The sequence below is a fragment of the Molossus molossus genome, unplaced genomic scaffold (genome assembly GCF_014108415.1).
Source record: "Molossus molossus isolate mMolMol1 unplaced genomic scaffold, mMolMol1.p scaffold_m16_p_4, whole genome shotgun sequence".
Lineage (NCBI taxonomy): Eukaryota > Metazoa > Chordata > Mammalia > Chiroptera > Molossidae > Molossus > Molossus molossus.
In genome coordinates this window covers 39,093,599-39,113,534 of record NW_023425377.1, presented here as the reverse complement: position 1 = coordinate 39,113,534, position 19,936 = coordinate 39,093,599, and the positions used below count along the sequence as shown (strand labels likewise).

Sequence of the window (19,936 nt, the reverse complement as noted above, 5' to 3'; positions counted from 1 at the left end):
CTTTCAGTGTATCTGCTTCCTCACCCCTGAAATGGGGATAACACCACTGCCCGTGACCCAAGGATGAAAGGAGAGACTTCACATGAACTCCCTCTACCAGCCGTTAGGGACGCCCCTTCCTCCACCCTGCCCCCACCGCAGTGGCCACTGAGATGTTGCCTGGGGGTGGGCTGCTCCTCTCAAGACCCCATCCTGTGATGAGAAAAGCAGACTTCGGGCCCAAGGGCATAATAACTTGAAACATGCCAAACAACAGTTTAACATTTTACTAAATCAACTCACACAAATTCCAAATTGCAAATATAATTAAGGACAACAGATTCTGCTCTGCCTTTTAAATCTTTCATTTTGAAATCCATCATTAAGACAACAAGTAAACAAAAATTAAGTCTGCGGCACAGTCATGATTCTTCTTCTTGAGGGGAGAAAAGGAACATCGTAGTAAAAAGAACGCCACTGGTGTACAGTAAAGCACCACGACACACGGTTACACACGGGCTTCCTGGCCCCGCCCCGTGGCGGACACGGCTCTCCCTGCTGTCTGCGTCAAGCAGGAGTTCATTAAAATAAAACAATAAAATCTCCTAGGTTACACTAAAGTCAGACACAGTCTGGAACACAGTGCTTAACAACAGTAATGCCAACTATCAGTGCTAACGTAAAAACATTTTAGAAGATCGAAAACAATTAAACTGGAAACCAAAACCTTATTTTCCCTAGATGAGCAAAATTGAAAATGAAAGGGTTCCCGCCTCCCAGAAGGAGTGAAGGGTATTTTTTCTTTTCTTTTCTTTCTTTCTTTCTTTCAAATTGGAGGCAGGGGGACGATGCGGCCAGTTGTAGTTCTTCAGCCTAGTTGGTGTCCAGCTTGGCCATTTCCTGCACGTAGATGCCTATACTCTCACTGTCGAAAAGCACGAAATACACTGTTTTGATGGAAGAGGACATCGTTGACACAAAGTAATTGGAAATGGCCTTCAGAATCAGCTGAGCTGCTGTCTGCTTCGGGAAACCGTTCCTGTCAGACAGAGAACGAGGGTTCAGCACTAGGGAGACCACAGCGGGACTGGGACCTCTGCTGCCCACCCCCCTCCACCCTCCAGGATGCCTCGTGTTGGGCCCTGTGGCTGCTCGTGCGCAGGCAGGATCAGAGGAGGCAAGGACAAGTGGGCGCAGAGCTGCGACCCGCAGGGCAGTCTCTGCGCGGGAGGAATGCCAGAGGTCTTCTGAGAAGCAGTGAGCTAGTGGGCAGGGTCTGGGTTCTGTTCTGTAGTGTGCATTAAGCCCCCCAAGGCAGTGGGGGCCCCCGTGTTTCCTTTCCCAGCATCACTGTGACTAGCATGTGGCTTGCGACACAGTCCAGGCACTCAAGGTCTGCCTGTGGCTTTCAGCCCCCGAGGACGACTGGAGGCTGGAGCTTCTCCAGGAAGCTCTTGCCTCCATCCACACAAGTAGATAGGTCATGCCCTTCACACTGGCCACTAGGTTCACGGGTGCTGGGCTGCTGACTAGGAACCTGCTCCTAGCACACAGTAGCCTGTGCCACCCCTAAGGGCCAGGGCATCAGGGAGCTGTGGGTGCAGGGAAACAACTCTGGGCAAGTGGGTTCTTCAACTCCAGGAACAGCATCCAAGTCCCCAAGCCAGACTGGTGTGAATCCACATGCATTTCCACTGAAAGTAAATGTCATGTGGCAATTTGGGGGGAGGGGGGAGGCAGAACTTAATCAAGGATTGAAATCGGGGTCCTTGCTTTATGGGAGTTGAGGCTGTTTTTGGTCAACACTGCAGATGCAGGGCCCAGGGCCCTGGGGGGCAGTGGCAGTAATGTAGCAACTAGCGTAGTCTAGAGGAAGGAACACGTTGGAGCCTTTGGTCCTGGATTCACATCCCTTACCCTGGTGTGTGAAGGATACTGAGAGTAAGAGTGTGGGGCTGGTTTTCATGAGGATTTCTCTGTTCATCAGCAGATCTAGTCTTCAATCTGCCTGGGCCTATGGATCTGCTGGTACCCACAGTGCTGGGCCAGCTTCCAGTTTAAGCTGAATGCTCCCTCAGACTGGGTACCTGCCACCAGGTGAGACTTTCCTGGAGCACTCCTAGCCTCACCCACTGAGTGACCCCCTCAGCTGCTTCCCTTGGGGAGTCACACTCATGCTACAGTCAGTGCTTGGAGCATTTTGGATGCACAGGAGAAAACCATTCTTGTGACTTGCTTTTATTCAAACAGGGCTTCATCCAGCTTGATGACAGAACCCTAGTAACTTCTGGGTGCTTTAGGGGTGACACTTATTCTTACAAGACAGAGGCCTCACCCACTGCATGCTCCCAGTGTCACCCAGTCAGAGCTCCTCCACACACAGGTGGCTGCCCTCAGCCACGAGGCACACCGCAACAGCCGGCACACGACTGCGGTGGGACGGGTCGGAGGCTGCACAGACCGAGCTGTTCGGGCACAGTGTCAGACAGGCACAGCTTTCCCTCGAGACCCTGGGGACTCTCTACCACCAGAGTCAGGTGACCAACAGCTGGGCTGGGATGAAGGGTGGTGGGGACAGCGCAGGAAGTGAGGAGAGGTGGGCACCCCATGTGGCATGTCATTTCCCCTCATCCTTCCCCACTCCGGGATTGTCAAGCTGAAGCTGTTCTCTCCATACCTGGCACAGGTGCCTTGCCTATTCTCACAGGAGTCGAGCACAGGGGACAGGTTTTCTGGAACAAAACCCATGGTGGGGCCCTGGTGGGGCTCAGCAGTTAGAGCGTCGGCCTGCGGTCCAGAGAGACCCGGGTTCAGTTCCTGCTAAGGGCATGTACCTCGGTTGCAGTTTGTCCCTGGCCCTGGTTGGGTCGTGTGGGTGGCAACCACTCGATGTGTCCCTTTCACGTCGATGTTTCTCTTTCTCTCCCTCCCACTCTATCCGAACAACAACAACAACAAAAAAAAAAAGGAAAAATGTCCTCAGTTGAGGATAAAAAAAAAACAAAACCCATGGTGGGCAGTCACCTCAGCCTTCTGTGTTTGGGGAGTATCTCTGTGGTGAGCGTGTTCTCAGGGGCATGCGTGCAAATGAGTGTTATGGGGAGCCCAACTCCCCCCTGTGGAGTACATGGGAGTATAGGGGCTTCCCTCCCTAACCCAGCCCCACTCCTGACAGGGGGCCCAGGCCAGCTTTTGGGGGGCGGTGTGCAGACACAAGGTCACAGCGTCATTGGAATAAGGGCTCATTTTAAGTGTCTCACAAACAGCAAATGTTTATTTTCCTGCTGTAAATACAGCTGTTGCCTGAAGGCCTGGTCAGATGACAGTGATCCCGTTAGTTCATCCTGGTGAGAAAAGCCTGAGGAAGAGGCAGCCAGTGGCCAGACAGGAGTGGGGTGTGTCCGGAGGCTGCAGCAGCACAGGAGCTCGGCCCATCCTGGAAGCAGCCTGTGCTGGTCCCAGGTCTCTGAGGCCTTTGGACCCGCCCTAGCTGTCTGTGGACACGGCCTGGCGGGTGGCTAGGGGAGCTGTGAGGCACTGCTCTCTGCACTGGAAGCCCAAGACCATGCTCCCCAGCTCCACGCTCCCTAGTGAGGGTGCCCTCCTGCCTCATACCTGCACAGGTGAGCTGGCTGAAGTGAGGGCCTGTGGACCTGCCCTGAGGAGCAGTCTGGTGTGTGGCCTCTGGTGTCCACTGATAAGGTCTCCCTGGGGCAACACACACATGCCAATCCCCCCGCCTGTACCCAGAACTTGCAGACAGACTTTCTCCTACAGCTTTCTATTCCTCTGCCTGGGACCCTTGGGAAGGGCTGTGCAACTCTCAGCAAGGAGATGCCTTTCCTGTCCCCTCTGTCAATGGTCTTCAACATCAGCCCATCAGCCCGTGTCAGGATGGAGGGGGGCCTATGGAGATGAAGGTTGCTGGGCTCTGCCCAGCAGGTGTGGAGACCACCCTCCGGGAGCCACTGTTCCACCCGGAGCCAGCATGGACTTTACTACTGAGCTCGCAGGGTGGGCCAAAAGGCGAAAAGCCTGCAAATGGGGAGACAGGAAGGGTCAAAGGATGTAGAGGCACAGTGCCCACACCTGCACGCCCTACTATCAGGGGAGTGTGGGCTGGTCTGGCCTTGTTCTTCAGGGTGGCTGTTGGGGGACTGTGAGTCTGACTTGTTTGCAGGAAACGTCCTGTCGATGAACCTGTTCCTCTGCTACAGAGCCGCAGCCCAGGAAGAATCCCAGCAGTGGACACTGCCTGCCAGGGATGGAGGTGCAGCTTTCCCAACATTTTCAGGCGAGGCCCCAAACTGCTTCCCAGCGGCCACAGTTAGTGTGTGTAACAAATGGAGTGTGCACGTAGATGTCCTCAGAGTGCTTCACACAGAGCCCTGCGCCCTCGAGCTGGGACAGCTGTGGCACATGGCTGGCCTGGAGCCACACAGGGTTTGAGCTTGGGCCCTGTCTCTGGGCCTTGTTGCCCCGTCTGGCGAAGGGGGCTCAGTAATCTAGGAGGCTGTGAGGACTGAACACGATGATGCACCGAGTCCTTGATCAATAGTGATCTCTGTCAAGGGGGGCGGGGGGTGTCTTGAAGGTCTTTCTAAAGGCACGCAGTAGAAAACTGCCTCCCCACCAGGCCCTGGGACAGCTGTGACTGGGTGACCGCTGCTGTCACTGTAGTTACCCTGTGCTGAAAATGTGGCATCAGGCCCCCAGAGAGCTGCCGTCCAGGTCTACGATACCAGTCCTCTGGGAGGGCTGCTGGCCGTGCCTGCTGGCACGCCAAGGCAGGGCCAGGGCCCAGGCAGGGCTCCCTGATGTGGCACTGCCCAGCTTCCGAGAGCTGCTCGCCTACAGCGTCTCCCTCCCAGGCCTGCTGCCTCTGGGACAGTTGCTCTGTCCTCTGCCGCATGTCTGCCTTCTGGGTGAGGCCCGATGCCACCTCCTCTGAAACACAGCAGAGCAAGTGAGAACACGGGCTTACAGCCCAGGGTCAGACCCAGGTCTGAATCTGACTTGACAGGGGTGTTGGCCTCTTTAAGCAATAGTCTTCTCTACTGGAAAACAGGTACCTCAATGGTACACATGGTGATGACCATGATGGCGGTGATGACCATGATGGCGGTGATGTGGACGCCGCTGCCCCCGAGAGGCACCCCTTCATCTTCCCCCTCAGCCTGACCCAGCAGCTGTGGCTCCGGCATGTGTCTTAGGTTCTCTGCGGCCGAGTGCTTCACACCCTGCACAGAGCTGACCTTAACTCGGACCTTTTTTTCTTGGCCTCGCCTTGAGCAGACTAAGGAGAGATGTCCGAGCTTCCCCTGAAGTCCCTCCCGCTATGTCCGAGACAGCCTTTCCTACGTGTCTTGGAGCCTTAGTTCCCCTAGACTGGGACAAGGGGACCCCATGGGCTCTGTCTGGTGCCCTCTGGGGTCAGCCTGCTCAGTGATGGCTGGGGACACACTGGCTGCTCATCTCACCATCCCATCTGGACGGCAGACACTTGGGTTTGTAGGCCACTTCACAGAAGACCCCGCTCCTTGTGTCGGGCGTCACCAAGGACCCCTGCTCCTGGTGGGCTTACCCTCCAGGGCTGGGCAAGGCAGGCCCAGGGGAATCCAGGCCCAGAGCTGTGTTGAGCAGGCCAATCAGGCACCTGTGGGGAGAGGCTGTACCTGGGGTAAATCCACATGGATTCCTGGGTGAGACAGACTGGGAGCTTGCCCTTGAAGGCTGGGCAGGAGAAACGTGAATTTTAGATGGAATCTAGTCTTCTTGCTGGGCCAGTCCACCTGTCTACTTGTCTTAGCTATTTGGGAGATGGTAGATCTGTAAATCTTGAAAGCTTGGATGATGTGGGGAAAATGTCACCCTGTGTGGACACTCTTCTGCTAGGATTAGGTGTCTCTCACACTGAGATCCCGAGTCCCCCCATTTTTCCATGTTCTGTCTGGCTTTGAGTAACTGCCTATGTGAAGTTGCCCCAGCCAGAGGCCACTCCAGGCAGAGGTAAAGACCAGGCCATCAGGGTCCTCAGCTAGGAGCAGGAGATGATGGGGCCTCTGTCCCCCAAAGCTAGAGAGTGGCCCAGGCAGCACAACCCCACGAGTCCTTTACCTTCTCTCACTCCAGGACTCATGTGATTGGGATTAACAAGTAATTCTTCCTAATTCAGTTGGTTTCTGTCCTTTATATTTCTCCTCTGAGGCTCATGCCTGAGCAGGTCAGGGGATTCCCAGTGGTGAGACCCACTCACACAGAGGGCAGGCCGTGGGGCAACTCCAGCAGGTCGCGAGGAGGTGGGTCTGTGGACCAATGGGGCCAGGAGGCAGGGGCTCCGCGTGCCTAACACCACGAGCACTGCAACCAACGGCCTCCAGGCAGTGTGGCCCCACCAGGTGCCATCTGTGTGACTGCACGTGAGTGACTTAACCCTGCAAAGCTCCCGTTCTTGGCCTGTGAGTGGAATGAATGGAAACAGTGCGCACCTTGCAGGCTGTTGTGAGAATGCAGGGAAGGGTTAGCACAGTGCCCAGGGCTCCGTGAATACCATAAACAGTAGCTTGAAAAGACAAACTGGCTTTCCTTTCAGGCTCATAAACCTAAGGAGAGTTTAATCAAAGCCCCAAACTAGCTATTCCCTACAGATTGCCCCTCCGGAAAGGGGTCGCTCCCTAATGTCAAACAGAGCTGAGGGAGTGGAGGGATCCATAAATATTGTGACCAAATGCCCAAGGACAGGATGTCCAGATGCCAGAGGTGGCTTCCCGAGGCTGGGATTACACCCCTAGCTCTCATTTATATCCAGTGGCTTTGAGATTGGTCTGGGGGCTGATGGGCTGGAGGAAGGGAGTATAGGTCATTGTCATCCTCCATCTGCCTGGGACACTGGGCCCAGGTTGAGAGAAAGTGAGCCCACTTTACCAACATGTTTGCATTTATATTATTTTAATTCCAACATGAATTTTATGCCAGAGACACTGGATGCTACAAACAAGCTGTTTTATTTCCCCTCCTAAAACCCACTGTGATTACTGGCCGGCTCTGGGGTAATCCCATTCTTCACTCATGAAAGAGAGGGCGGCTGTGTGCACGGTGCTGTGGGGCAGGTCTGCCTGGCAGATGTGGCCGGGCGGCTGTGCACATGTGCTTACCTTAGGAATTCCACCCTCTTAAAAGCTTTCAATTGATTATTTCTTAAAACTTTTACTCCATGAAAAATGTAAATAAGTTTGTAATAACAGATGCTCTTTTATGAGAATTACTTTTATGCTTCAATTAGAAATTTCCCAATAGCCATATGAAAGAACATGAAATTATTACCTCCAATAATGGCTCCTATTGCTTCTCTCTCCAGAAGCACCTTTCATCAGAGTAGATCAAAGTGCCTCTGAAGCACTAATTAACTGAACCTCAGAACTGCCTGTAAGGAAGGGCAGTCCTCATAGCCTCGTTGATAAGGCAGGCTAGGGACAGAGAGGGTGATTCATTTACTGAAGGTCACACAGCAGTGCAGTGTCAAAGAACAGATCTTCTGTGGAAGGTGGGAAGGTTGGAGAAGCTGGCTGTTTATGCTCTGATACAAAAACATTTTGTGTAAAAAAAAAAAATAAGGTCTGAATTGACGCTGGTACCTGATGGCAGCCGACTGCCTCTGCAGAGCCCTGACTTCCTTTGCTCAATGCCCAGCCAAACAGCAAACCTTCCAGAGCCTTCGCCTCTGCAGGGAGGACCCTGGTGACGTGGGTTCTCAAGGCCCTCTCCCTCATTTCCAGAGCAGGCCTAGGATGCCACGTGATGGGTTACTATACCTGTTTTTCAGAGTAGGGATTTGGACTCAGAGTAGGGGTCAATTTATGTACCATTACTCAGGTGGTCAGTGGCGAAGCCAGAACTCGATTCCAGACCTGACCCCACCCCAGAGTGTAGTGTTGCTCTGAGAGCAGGAACCTGATGACCACTTGCTGGCATGTGGGGTGTACAACCTGGGAGGTGGGGTGGTTTGGTTGTTGCTACCATGCCTGCACCATCAGCTGTTCAAGAATGACACCCTTCTGGTGCTGGCTCTCTGAGTTGTGTGACGTCTGAGGGGCAGTTGTGCTGCTGCTCACAGCCTCGGTGAGCCACCTGGGGATAAGGCGGGGCTGGGAGGAGGGGTAGGCCCACCCTGTTTCACTCTCAGAAGCTGCCACTCAGTTCCATCAGGCCCTGTGACCTCCAGGGCAATGAGGCAGAGCAAGCAGGGCTGGGAGGTGAAGGACTCTTGAGAAAAGATAGAAAGCTTTGCCCAGAGTGCTGTGGTTTGGGGACAAAACTGTAACAGCCAGACTGGCTCTGGGAGGGCACTCCTTCAATCAGATCCCTGTACCCACACCTACTCTGTCCTCCCACCCACCTCAGTCTTCGTGTCCTCCACGAGTCACTCTGTGAGCCACCGTCTCTGACGGCCCCTGTACGCTCTGAGGTTACCCTCTATGATGACACCTGCTATCCGAACAGAAGTTCTATATTGTCCTCAGCCTTCCTCTCTCACTGTCCCTCACCAGTACTCGATATCTGTATTCTTCCCCATTTCTTACTTCTGTTGCCCTAGATTACAGCCAGTGCTTGAAAGCAGCCTCGGGTGACCTTGTACATAGTCAGAGCGCCACAATGATGGGCTAAATATGTGGAGAAATACACCCATGACTGCCATGGTAACAAGTTGGTGCCCTTACCTGCCACTGCCAATGGAGGGAAATGCAATGGACTTCAGCTTCTTATCATCTGCCAGGGCCAAGCAGTTCTTCACTGTCTTTTCCAGAAGCTCCTCACACTTGTCTGCACCCCAGACCGGACTGTTACAGTGGATCACAAACTTGGCGGGGAGGCCATGTCCTGCACTGACAGCAGCTGGAGGGGACAAGACAGGAACAGTGAGTTTGGCACGCGGCAAAGTGCACAGCACTGGACGCCAAACACAGACCTACTCTCCAGCTACAGCGCATCTTCCCGGGCCTTCTGCAGGCCCGTGTCCAGGGAGTGCTGCAGCTGCCTGCCAAGCTGGGATTCCAACTAAGCTCGAGCTGGGAATTGCTCATCCGTTAGTGTTCTCACTGGGGGAGGCCAAGCCAAGACCCAGCCTTGGAAAGCTGGCACTGGCTGCATCACCACCAGGAATTCTAGCCAAGATTGTAGTAAGCCCTTCCTCCACCGTCCCAGAAGGCAGAGCTTAACCATCTAACTTGACCAACTGTGTCTGAATGTCTGCAGCCTCAAAGTAATTGCCCTTAGGGTCTTGAACCCCTTTTCGTCTGCATATATAATTAGAATGTACCTGTAAGGGTCCCAGACACAGTTCAGGAAAACTTATGAGGAAAGCAACCTAACTAGCAGGGCTGCTGCCCTATTCTTCTCCCTGACTATTAAGTTTTGACAGAATTAGGCTGTTTCTAGGATGGAACTATTTTCTTTTGCGTGAAGAGGGGCCTCTTTCCAGCTACACATTTCCACAACAAACCTGCTCTCTATCTCTGCCCCTTGTCAGATCCAGACACCAGCCTTGGGTCTGCTACCCATCAGGAAATGGAACAAGCCAGCCGGTGTCTCCCAGCACACGTTTCAGGATTCCTGTCCCCACAGATGCAATGCAGAGAAGGTGGTTCTAGGTCCCAAGGGCTGGTGAGCGCTGCCTGCTGTGCTTCTGCACAGGAGCACATGCGTCCCCACACCGCATGGCAGAAAGACAGCCACACCTGGGGGTTTGATCGAGTGTTTCCTGAACCAATTCTGTGAGGCATGCATCAGCACCATCCAAGGGGTATGGGTTGTTAGGTTGTGTCACTAGTAGATACTGGAAAATAGTGAATTGTGGGTTGGGCCTGACAGTGCAATAGAAACGGCTCTGAACCAAGAGGCACGGGTGTGTTTGTGTCTTGGCGCTACTAACTGGGCTGAAGTGTTGACCTACAGAAACCTCAGATGGGGTGTTTCATTGGTCTGTCCACGTGAGACGTCACAGCTAAATTACCGCTGGAGAGAAACATGTTAACAATGATTATCTTTGGACAGTGGGGCAGGGGTATGTTTTATCTTTCTAATTTAAAACCTTTCCTAAAAAATTTTTTTTTTTTCATTAATCTTTACCTGAGGATATTTTTCCATTGATTTGTAGACAGAGTAGGAAGGAGGGACGGGGACAGAGAAACACTGATGTGAGAGACACACTGACTGGTTACCTCCCACACAACCCCGACCAGCTGAGGATGGAACCTGCAACCCAGGCATGTGCCCCTGAAAGACCCTTCAGGCCATAGGCTGACGCTCTGACCACTGAGTAAAACTGAATCTTAAAATCAAGAACAAAGTGTGTTTTTGTTATTAAAACAAGCAAATATACTTTTAGCCATGCTAAATGTAGTGGGTTTGCTGAGTCTGGAGCAGGCAGCACCCGTGGGAGGGCCCAGGCTGGTTCGGAGAAGTGCCGGGATGGGGCTGCGGAAAGGCCCGGCCCAGCCGCGCGGGTGGTGCTGTGTGTGCCCTCCCTTGTTTCCGGTAGAGCTTGATAACTGTGCCCCCACGCAATGCCATGTCCCTTGTAAGCAAAACAACTGGCAGAACAGAGGTGAAGGCACAAAGCAGCAGAGGGACTGACACCCTCTTATCCCTACCAGCCCCAGGACCAGCCCAGGCTGGCAGGTCATATGCAGTCACTGGGGAAAAAGGGATATGACTGCTAGACCTCTGAGAAAGGACTTGTGTGGACACAGTGATTGTTGATGCCAGTATTTAATTAAGATTCATTTTAAAAACAGGACTTGAAGACAAAAGGGGCACTGAGGACCATCTGGTGAGAGGGGAAACCAGAACCCAAAAGAGAAAGGGAACGGCCTCCCCTTGTACAGCTACGGGCTGAGCCAGGCCTTCGGGAGGCCTTCCATCTACCTGCAATTCCAAAATCCAGGCTGGCAACAGTGGCAGGTACTCTGCCTCCAAAGTTCCTAGCACTGCTTCCCCCCACATCAGACGCCCCCTGTATCAGGAAAGGTGTCACTGGCGGTGAGAAACGTGCATTTATATTTTCCCATTAAAAACACAGATGGCTGACTAACTTGCATCTCTCAACAGCAGTTTTGCAGATGGCTTGGTAGCACTCTCTCTAATTCTCAGATCTTCACTTTGCCAAACTTGGCTTCTATAATTCCTTAAAATTTGACATCAAGCTATTTTAAGTAATAAAGAAAAAACAATGGGCAGGCAATTTTCACAACTCTTAAGCTCCCCTGACAATTTGCATGTGACAAAGTCTAAGCTGTAAAGCCAACGGGCTTCCCCAACTCCATCTCAGACACGCGTGTGTACTGACTCCCAAGCTGTCTCATAAAATGGTCTCCCTGAATCTGCATGGCCACCCAAACATGCCCAAGCCCCTGACCTTACCTCCAGCTACTTCCAAGGGCCCGTTCTTTTTCCGGAGTTCCAGAACAGCTTCCACAAACTCCTTGCCACCTTTCTTCTCCAGCGTGTTTCCTAGACAAGGACAGGGCAAGCTCAGGTTGCCATTCGGATGCCTCAGGGCACACACAGACACTTAGCATGTCAGGCGACTACATACTTTATGTGATCTGACCAGCTAATTTTCATATGGCTGCAAAACAGGAGCTAAGCCTCCGCTGAGTCACAAGAGTGAGATTCAGAAGGGGTTCACCATCGACCAGTTACCACTCTGGCACGCAAACCCTTATTTGGGGATGACTAAGGAGATCCTGGACGAGCCAGAGATGTGAGAGAAATGAGAGATGCCTGCTCTTTGTGAGCACGCCTCTCCTACGTGCTTTTTGTTGGCGCGAGAAACCAGATGGCTTCCAAGGCTGATACCTCCCCTGAATTTTCTTCTCTATCTCTGGGGAGAACCCCCAAATAAGGAGGTTTTAGAAGAAGCAGACCATGCTTCCATCAGCAAGCTCCCTCTTGGCAGCAGGCCCAGAAGAACGCGTTCCGATTTGGCCACCTTTGGACCAGCATTATTGCCATGCTTAGTTCCTATTTTGCAGCTTTGATGTATGTGAATACAAAAAAAAAAAAAAAAAAGAATGGCCTCAGACAGAATTTCCTTAATCACACTTATGACTTAGAGTCATTTCAGGTAAAGGAGAGAGCAACATCAGAAGCAGAGCTTAGAGATGAACGTGTGCTATGTAAAAGTCTGGAGAGGAGGATGACATGCTGTTCAGGATCAGAAGCTTTTCTTTTATCCAATAGGGGCGGAAGCACTTTTTCTTGTGCATTAGGGTACTTGATAATTAATCAGTTTGTGCTATGAAAGCCAAGCTCTCAAACAAGATCCCAACACCAATAAGGTCTGTGAGTTAAATGTCTCGTGTGGGATAGCAAGCAGCCAGAATGGGGTCTCGGTCTTCCTTAAGCTCTGATTCCTCAGTTTTGTACATTTTAAAGTACTTTTCCTCACAAGAGGACAAAATACTCCCCTTAAGATTCACCATTTGTCTTGGAAAATTCAAAGCACATCTCACGCATTCTGGGGGTCGGTCAGGGTGCATCAGAATGCACCAGCCCAAATTCTCTCTGGGTTTGCCCTGGAATGACTAGGGCTGATTTTCTTAAAGAAATATGCCTCATTTGAATACTTGTTCTGGAGGGGTGAACTAACCCCAGGAGGTGTCTAAAAGGAAAATCAGGTGTCTTATGGGCACTGTCACCAATAAGACCACCCCAGGGTTAATGGCAGACACTGACTAGGAAGTCTGGGGTGTGTAAACGAACGTGACCAGCAGGCTGTCACCCATGGGAGCTCTCAGCTGTCTAGGAGGAGGCCTGGCTTTCAGAGAGATTAACTGTGGATCCTTGAAGTGGGATCCAGCGTCCCTCCTCATTAGCCCAGACGTCCCCCAAGCCTTCCCGTTTTGGAAAGCTGTGAAGTAGGCGTCAGAGGTGGCAACTGCTGTGTGTTTCTGACAAAGCTCAGCATCAGAGACAGTGGCTGAACGGGCTTGAGGGAGCAGGTTTGGCCCTGTGGCTCAAGACCCCACCCACCAAGAAGTGGAGGCTTTGAGGATACAACCCAGGTGAGGGAGGCTCGCTTACAGGTTCACCTGAAATATCCATGCAACTGAGATAAATGAATCCACTGGTCCCAAATGCTGCTGCCTGGCTGTACCTGGGCTAGCCTTCCTTCCCAACCCAGTCTCCTGCTCGAGGGAGAGAACAAATGCGCTCTAGGCAGGACTATTGCAGGTCCTCACTCTCCATCCTATCTGCTCTTTGGAGAGAGCTGAGAAATTTGGAAGGGAAAATAAAATCAGTACTGTATTCATTAATACTACCAACTCCTTTCTAAAATACAAAATATTTCTTAAGAAAATGGGCTGATTTACTATTAAAGGTGTTTTATCTTAGGAAGAGTGTTTACTTTAAAATTTTTACTTGTAATTAAATCTTACTTTAATTAGAAGTGAAATTTGCAAGTTAAAATACACTTAATGCCCAAACTTAAAAACGGAACCCTAGATTGCAGGCAATCCACCCGTCAGGACTCAACTCCTACACACACACGTATGCACATGTTCATGTAGACACACAGGTACTTTTTAACAAGAAACAGGCCCATTGCAGCTATATTGTCAACACTCTTAATGTAAGACTCTTGCTTTTTAGGCTTAACTTCAGGGTTAATCATAAAGCAATTGGCTTATTTGCCCCCAAGCATAAACATGTGTTACTCCCATGAGAACAAGAACATTATTTCATGCTTAGAAAGCAGGCATAAGTATCAGTGTTCAAAACAGCCTAAGCGAAAATTTAGGCTTGGACAAATGTCAGGCTAAGCCTGTGGTCTATTTCACTGTTAGAAAGAACTTTGATGGGTCAAGTTAATCACTGGGGCTAAGCATTCCTGCACTCGCATTCCTTCTTCCAGCAGTCTTGGGGCTCAGGAGTTCACACCAAATGTGAGAAGTGGAGTGATTACATCCTAGCTTCCTCATTTCCCCTCTCACACATCAAAGTGGGAGCTGGAACCAATTGAGAGCACACATGAATCTGGTTGATCATTGGTTTGGTATTATAAAGGAAATCTGGGTTCAGTACTAGTTTGGACTGGTTCGCTGAGAAAAAGCACTGAGGTGGCTTTCAAAGACCTGGGTTTGGATCCTGGCACAGTCTTTCCTCCTCAGGCCTCAGCCAGGCAGGATGTCTGGACCTTCTGAGGTTCTTTTCCAGCTGTGACAGTGTCAGTGAGTGACATGACCTTGGGCAAGCTCTTGAACCCTAGTTACTTACATGTCACTGTGGCTACCATGTGTTTCCTCTGTGCGTATCAGTAGGCTGAGGACAAGCAGGCAGAGTGGAAAGGATTGCCACTGTCATTGTTTAGGAAGGGCTGGGGTGGGGTGACAGCTGACAGCCTGTGACCTTCTCAAAGCCTCCAGCTCTACCCCCGGTGTGGCTCATCCTGCTGAGCAAAGAGCTTTCACTGCCCAGCGGGTCAGCAACTCTCCTCTCCCCAGGCCAAGGCGAGATCCTTCTACCAAGGAAGTTTCATAATTTCCATTTCACTAAAAGTCCTGGATGGCAGGATGAGCCCAGGCCTTAGTCACTCCTGGCTGAAAGGTAAGTTCTTAGCTGCTTATTTCTTTTCCTCCAAATAAGTATTTCCCTCCCACCAAGTATTCATTTGGTTAAGAAAGAAGTATCTCTTTCCTAAGCTGCCTGACTTAGGAGCTCTTAAACTACTCCAACATCTTGTCAAAGGGAAGTTTAATTACCTACAGCCTGGTTTCATTTTGGCCTGCCGACTTGGCGAATCCTGACTTTCTGTCCAGTTTGTCTTTCCATCCATGTCAGAAATTCAAAACGCCCAGGAGAGCAATTAGCCCAAAGCACAGTGGCTAGGGCAGACTGTGACCAGCAAGGCTGACACGAGACAGCTGGACCGCCAGACTGCTACACTGCTGCACCTCATGTCCAGGACACTGACTAACACCGAGCCTCCCACGTCCTCCAGGATGACCTCACCTCTGCCCTTACTAGAAACATCTCCATCCTCTCTGGAAGCTGGTGTTAGAATCTACACTCAGAATGCTCCTCTCGGGACCAATACATCTACTGTAAAATCACACGAGAGTGAGACCAGAGGCCAGCACCAATCATGAGCCAGGCACAAAACACGGTGCTTTGCTTACTATGTTATTTAACATAATTCTCATTCTGCCACTATTTTTAAGATCGGGAAACTGAGGCATCAAGGAGTTGAGTGATGTGCCCAGGCCCCAGAACCAGAAATGGCGAGGTTAGGAGCCAAGCCCCTGAGCCTGCTCCAAAGGTGCTGCCGCTTTTCTGCCATCCTGCTGATGCCTCAGTGCATTTTCAAAGCAGGGCACTATCTGAGCCACTGTGGCAGCAAGTCGGCAGCGGGAGGCTTGGCACCCAAGTGCTCTCTGCCTCACCCCACCCTCAGCTATTCAGCACCAGAACCAACTGAGGATGTGTGTCAGCTGCTGGGGAGAGGACGGGGCCTTCAGGGTCTAGGAGAGTGTTTCTCAAGACATCACATCAGAATGAGGTGAGAACCCCTGAGGAGAGGAGAGTGTTCTGGAACTGCCCCAGTGGGGACCTCAGCCTTTAAGGCCATTTTCAGCAATAAGTGTTCTTCTGACACAGAGAGAACGGGGGCAGGGGGAGGCCTGTGCACAGCCGTTCCTGTGTGTCTGGTCCACACAGGGCACAGAAGTGGTCTTGGATGCCCATTAGCCAATCTGGTTGCACTGCCCTTGCAGCTGAAGTCATGTGTGAACCCAGTCTCCGTCAAAGCTGGCCTCGTGAAGCGAATGAAGAAATGAGGTTGCTGAACCAGTTTCCAAACCAGAAGCGTGCCCGTCTGCGAGCTGCATGATGCACCTGGCTGACAGCTAGCTGTACTTCTCATGTTCACGACCCAGGGATGGGAGACCTTGGGAAGGTCAGGACAGCTGGAAGTGTGAAATGAATGCAGCCCTGCATAGCTGTCAAAGGATCAAGCTGTCTGCGGCGGCCGACTGACCATGCACACACACACTCGGCAGCACCCAGCTAGGCATTACCTACTTCACCACCGGTGTAGAAGTCAGTGTTTGTCGGGTGAACGACAGCATCACTGTCAATCGAGGCAATGTCAGCCTGTACAACTTGCAACTATAACAGGTAAACAAATGTATATCAACTGTGTTGGACCGAGACCCACGCACAGGCACATTCACTAACGCCCCATGGCAGGGCTGGCCTACCTGGTCGATTCCAACATAGGAGCCCAAGGGGCACAGTCCACGAAGTGTGCGCACATGTGGATGGGGGTGAGGAGGAGGAATATCAAATGTGACATGTTGAAATTAAACATTTGAATGACAAGTCCCCAAAAGAGAGAAACACACACATGAGATCATTTCAAAGGTTAAAAGAAATAACAAAACAACGAATGCCCCATTTCACTTCGCAAAAGCCTGTATAACTGGAACCCCACTGAAAAGGCTACTGAAACATGGCATCTGTTTTTTAAAAAGTGGACTGTCAGGCCAGCCAAAACAATAAGTTTCTCCATTTTATCAGCAGCAGTCAACTTTCCGGGTTTGGTATTCATTCTTGTGACATTCACCAGTTTGTCTACCTTCAAAGGACATCTCTTGAAAACGGAGAAAACAGTATAGGTGTGTATGTATAAAGGACTGCCTTTATTGTTCCCCTTCAATGAGTAAAAATAGTTTTCTAGGTCTACCTCTTCTTCTGGGTAATCTTATTTTATGCATTAGTACATGTAACAGGATAGGATCTCTGCTTTTTATAGCTTGTGGCTTTTTTTTTTAAGAGTGTATCTGATAAGGCAGTTGGAAAACAAGTTCGAGCAGGGCATTCTTGAGTCCCAGTTCACATGTCTTCAGCCCACTACCAGTTTCTGTGGGTGGGGCCTGAGCAATGGAACAAGCATCTCTCCCAGCTAGAAAACCTGCTTTCTTACAAGCACCCCAAAGTGGGAGCTGAAGGCACACACAATGCACACAAGACCGCATAAGGCACAATGCTCCTTGGTGTGGACGTACACTAGCCTGCTGCCCCTGGCAAGGCTCACGGCTGAGAAGGCAGGAGCTTTATGGGGCCCCTGAGCTGACAGCTCCTCTGTGCCATGATGAAGCCACAGCATGGGACACTTGAGGGGTCATTCTCAGCCGGCTCTGAACCCTCCACCCTCCTGAGCAGAGACCTGTGGCTGCGTGGAGGAGGGCAGAACTTTCCCCGTAGGAACTTGCTCGGATAGAGATATTGTCCTTCTATTTAATATCATCTTCTAGCCAAATAGTTTGTGATTGTAGCACTCAGCCATATACTGTTTTCTGTTGTAAAAAAAATTGAAGTGACAAAAGGCGGTAAATTCACTGGTGGATTAAAGACAGTTTAATTTTGTACTGATGCAGTTTGTCTCCCTTTTCAGGTGCTTTCAAGCTTTGTTTGAATGTCATTTCTAATTAAGGCTTAAATGGAGAAACTATCATTTTGTAGTTACCTGAGATTTTTCTGTTCTAAAAAAAAAAAAAACAACAAAAGAAAAACCACATTAAAAAAAAAATCCCCCCCAAGTAACCAGCAGTCAGTATGATCATTATGGAAGAGAATTTAGATGGCAATATATTTACAATCAAGGGGAGAACACAGCCAATCGCACTTAATGAAACACCATCAGAGCATTCCCATTTGGAACGGCTCGCAGGAAGTGGACATTCAGTGTCCACACTCACACGTTCATCTTGGATTTGGGAATTTGGCTTGACCATCGAAATGTGAAAAGATGAAGAGTCTAAATTCTGGGTTCCATAACTTTTCATCTGACAGCTGGTGGCACCAAACCCCATCCCCAATTACCTAGGTCATCTTTAAGGTCAATGTCAGCATTGGTAGGATTGATTATGGCCTCCACCTCAAAGCCGGCTAAATTACTGATTTCACTGTGAATAAGGTTCAGCTGAAAAGAAAAGCATGAGGTGGGAAATAACAGGACAGCCGGGAAGTCACAGAGAAGTGAGCCTTGGGACACAGATGAAAGGCAGTGAACACACTTCAAGGGCACTGGGCACGCAGGGGAACAGGGAGTTACTGGCTAAAACAAATCCATTTCAAATGTCACTCAGGATGCTGAAAGGAAGCAAGCTAGCCTGAGATTTCAGAACCTGTTGGGTGATGCTTAGGGTAAAAGAGAGGCATAAGCCATATCGGACTGGTGGATCCACTTCCCATTAACAGAACTTGTGATCTAGGGGCCAAAGAAAAGCAGCTGTCAGGACCTAGAAGCAGAGTCCTCAGTGCTGGGTGGAGGTGCTGTATGTGGCTGTCCTCCTCCAAGCACTGTGGTGATACGGAAGTCCTGGCAAGTCTGGGCAAACCCCTAGCAGCTCTGCCATTCTCCTCCAAGTGGCCATGGGTCTTTATGGCTGTCCCCATCACCATAACTCATGGCTGGCTGGCTCTCCTGGTGGCGAGGGAGAATGGTCTGTTGCGCGGTAACAGCTAATTTGACATGTCCATTAGATGTAATGATGAAGGCTGGTGAAACCCAGAAAGAAGACAGCGGTTCTCCAGGAAGACAGTGTGTCTTTTAAATGGTCTTCACCTTGTTGGCCAGGTTACTCTGAGGCCCAACGGGCCGAGCATTTTCCTTGGGTGAGTTTTATGAGTAGCCAACCTACTGGCTCTTTCTTAAGAGTTGCTGACTGTCCCCTTCCCCACTGTTACTGTGTTGCCATAGAAAACTCAGCATGAGAGGAACCCCAAATTCTAGATTCAGCAGTGAAAGGGGCAAAGGGAATTACAGTAGCTGGCTCAGGACTACTATCCTGCATATCCTCTTCCTCTTCCTGTTCTTAGGTACAAGTGCCTGCTGCAAAGCTAGCTCATGGTGGGTGGGTGAGTGGGTATGTAAGTAAGATGCTCATTTTTCAGTGACATAAGTTCCTAACAGCTGCAGCAAAGATCAATGCCTAAGAGCCCCCAAAGTAGCTGATGCCCCAGGCTGGCTGAGTCTAGGCCAGGAGAGCTAGCTACAGCCCGAAGGGCCCAGCAGGGCAGGAGTCTTTGACCAGGCTCTCACTCCAGTGACACTTGACAGGAGGGAGACTCTCGGCAATTGAGCTCCAAGTCACTGAATTTCTGGGGCCAAACATTTTGCTGAAAACGAAACCAAACAAAATACCTGAAATTCTATAAGCATCAGAAATATAAATCCACACTGCTGATTCCCAGAAGCAGTCAGTAGATTCTCAAAAAAGGGGCCAGCTTAGACTACAAGTCAACATCCTTTGTGAGAAAGCAGTTGTGGAAGTAAATTTGGTCATATGGCCAAAGAAGGACTCTGGCTGGGCCCTGACACAAGGCAGTGGTCTGAAATTTTAATTTGGGCTCAAAAAGAAAAACAGGAACAAAATTTCTCCACTTGGACTTTCCATGGTATGGTACCCAGGGTGATTTAGGGGCCACCCCATTCCTGGAACCAAAGGAAGCCCACTGAGGGTGATATCACACAGCTAAGTTCTCAGAAGCCCAGGGCCCTGGCAGCAGGACAGAGGGACAAGCACCAGGGCCAGGCACTCAATGCTGCACTCAGGTATGGGTGGACTCAGGGTAAAGTGAGTAAACATTTAGGATTCACGACAAGGTAAGAGGTTTGATTATGATATCATGTCAGTATTACATTTGACATTAAGCAAATGCTATTTATAAAAACTCAAATTAAGCCAAACACTCCATCCCCTCCATCAAAAAAACCCACACTGTGAAAGTGGCAGGGGGTTTCTAAGGGGAGGAGGAGGAGAAAAAACAAACACTTCACTTGGTATGGTATGGATGAGTATACATCTACGAAATTTCTTTTTCTGTTTGTTTTTAAAATAGTACATGTTCATATCCTCAAATCCTCACACTATTTTTTCCTAAGCATATAGAT

At 50.4% G+C, this 19,936-nt stretch overlaps 1 protein-coding gene across 10 annotated transcripts in view; it reads right to left on the bottom strand.

The window, feature by feature from the left end:
* Positions 1 to 251: 251 nt before the first annotated feature.
* LOC118616024 (core histone macro-H2A.1) overlaps positions 252 to 19,936 on the bottom strand; it is an 81,184-nt gene continuing 61,499 nt past the window's right edge. For 3 of the 10 annotated variants that reach the window (XM_036241359.1, XM_036241360.1, XM_036241361.1), the window contains 4 exons: positions 16,056 to 16,146; positions 11,398 to 11,487; positions 8,697 to 8,871; positions 252 to 1,018 (listed from right to left, as the gene is read on the bottom strand). In XM_036241359.1, coding sequence (XP_036097252.1) covers positions 853 to 1,018; positions 8,697 to 8,871; positions 11,398 to 11,487; positions 16,056 to 16,146 — 522 coding nt within the window. In that variant the 3' untranslated portion in view covers positions 252 to 852. Of the gene's footprint in view, positions 1,019 to 8,696; positions 8,872 to 11,397; positions 11,488 to 16,055; positions 16,147 to 17,862; positions 17,963 to 19,936 lie in introns of those variants that run through there. The other 7 variants (XM_036241358.1, XM_036241355.1, XM_036241356.1 and 4 more) reach the window with 4 other exon arrangements.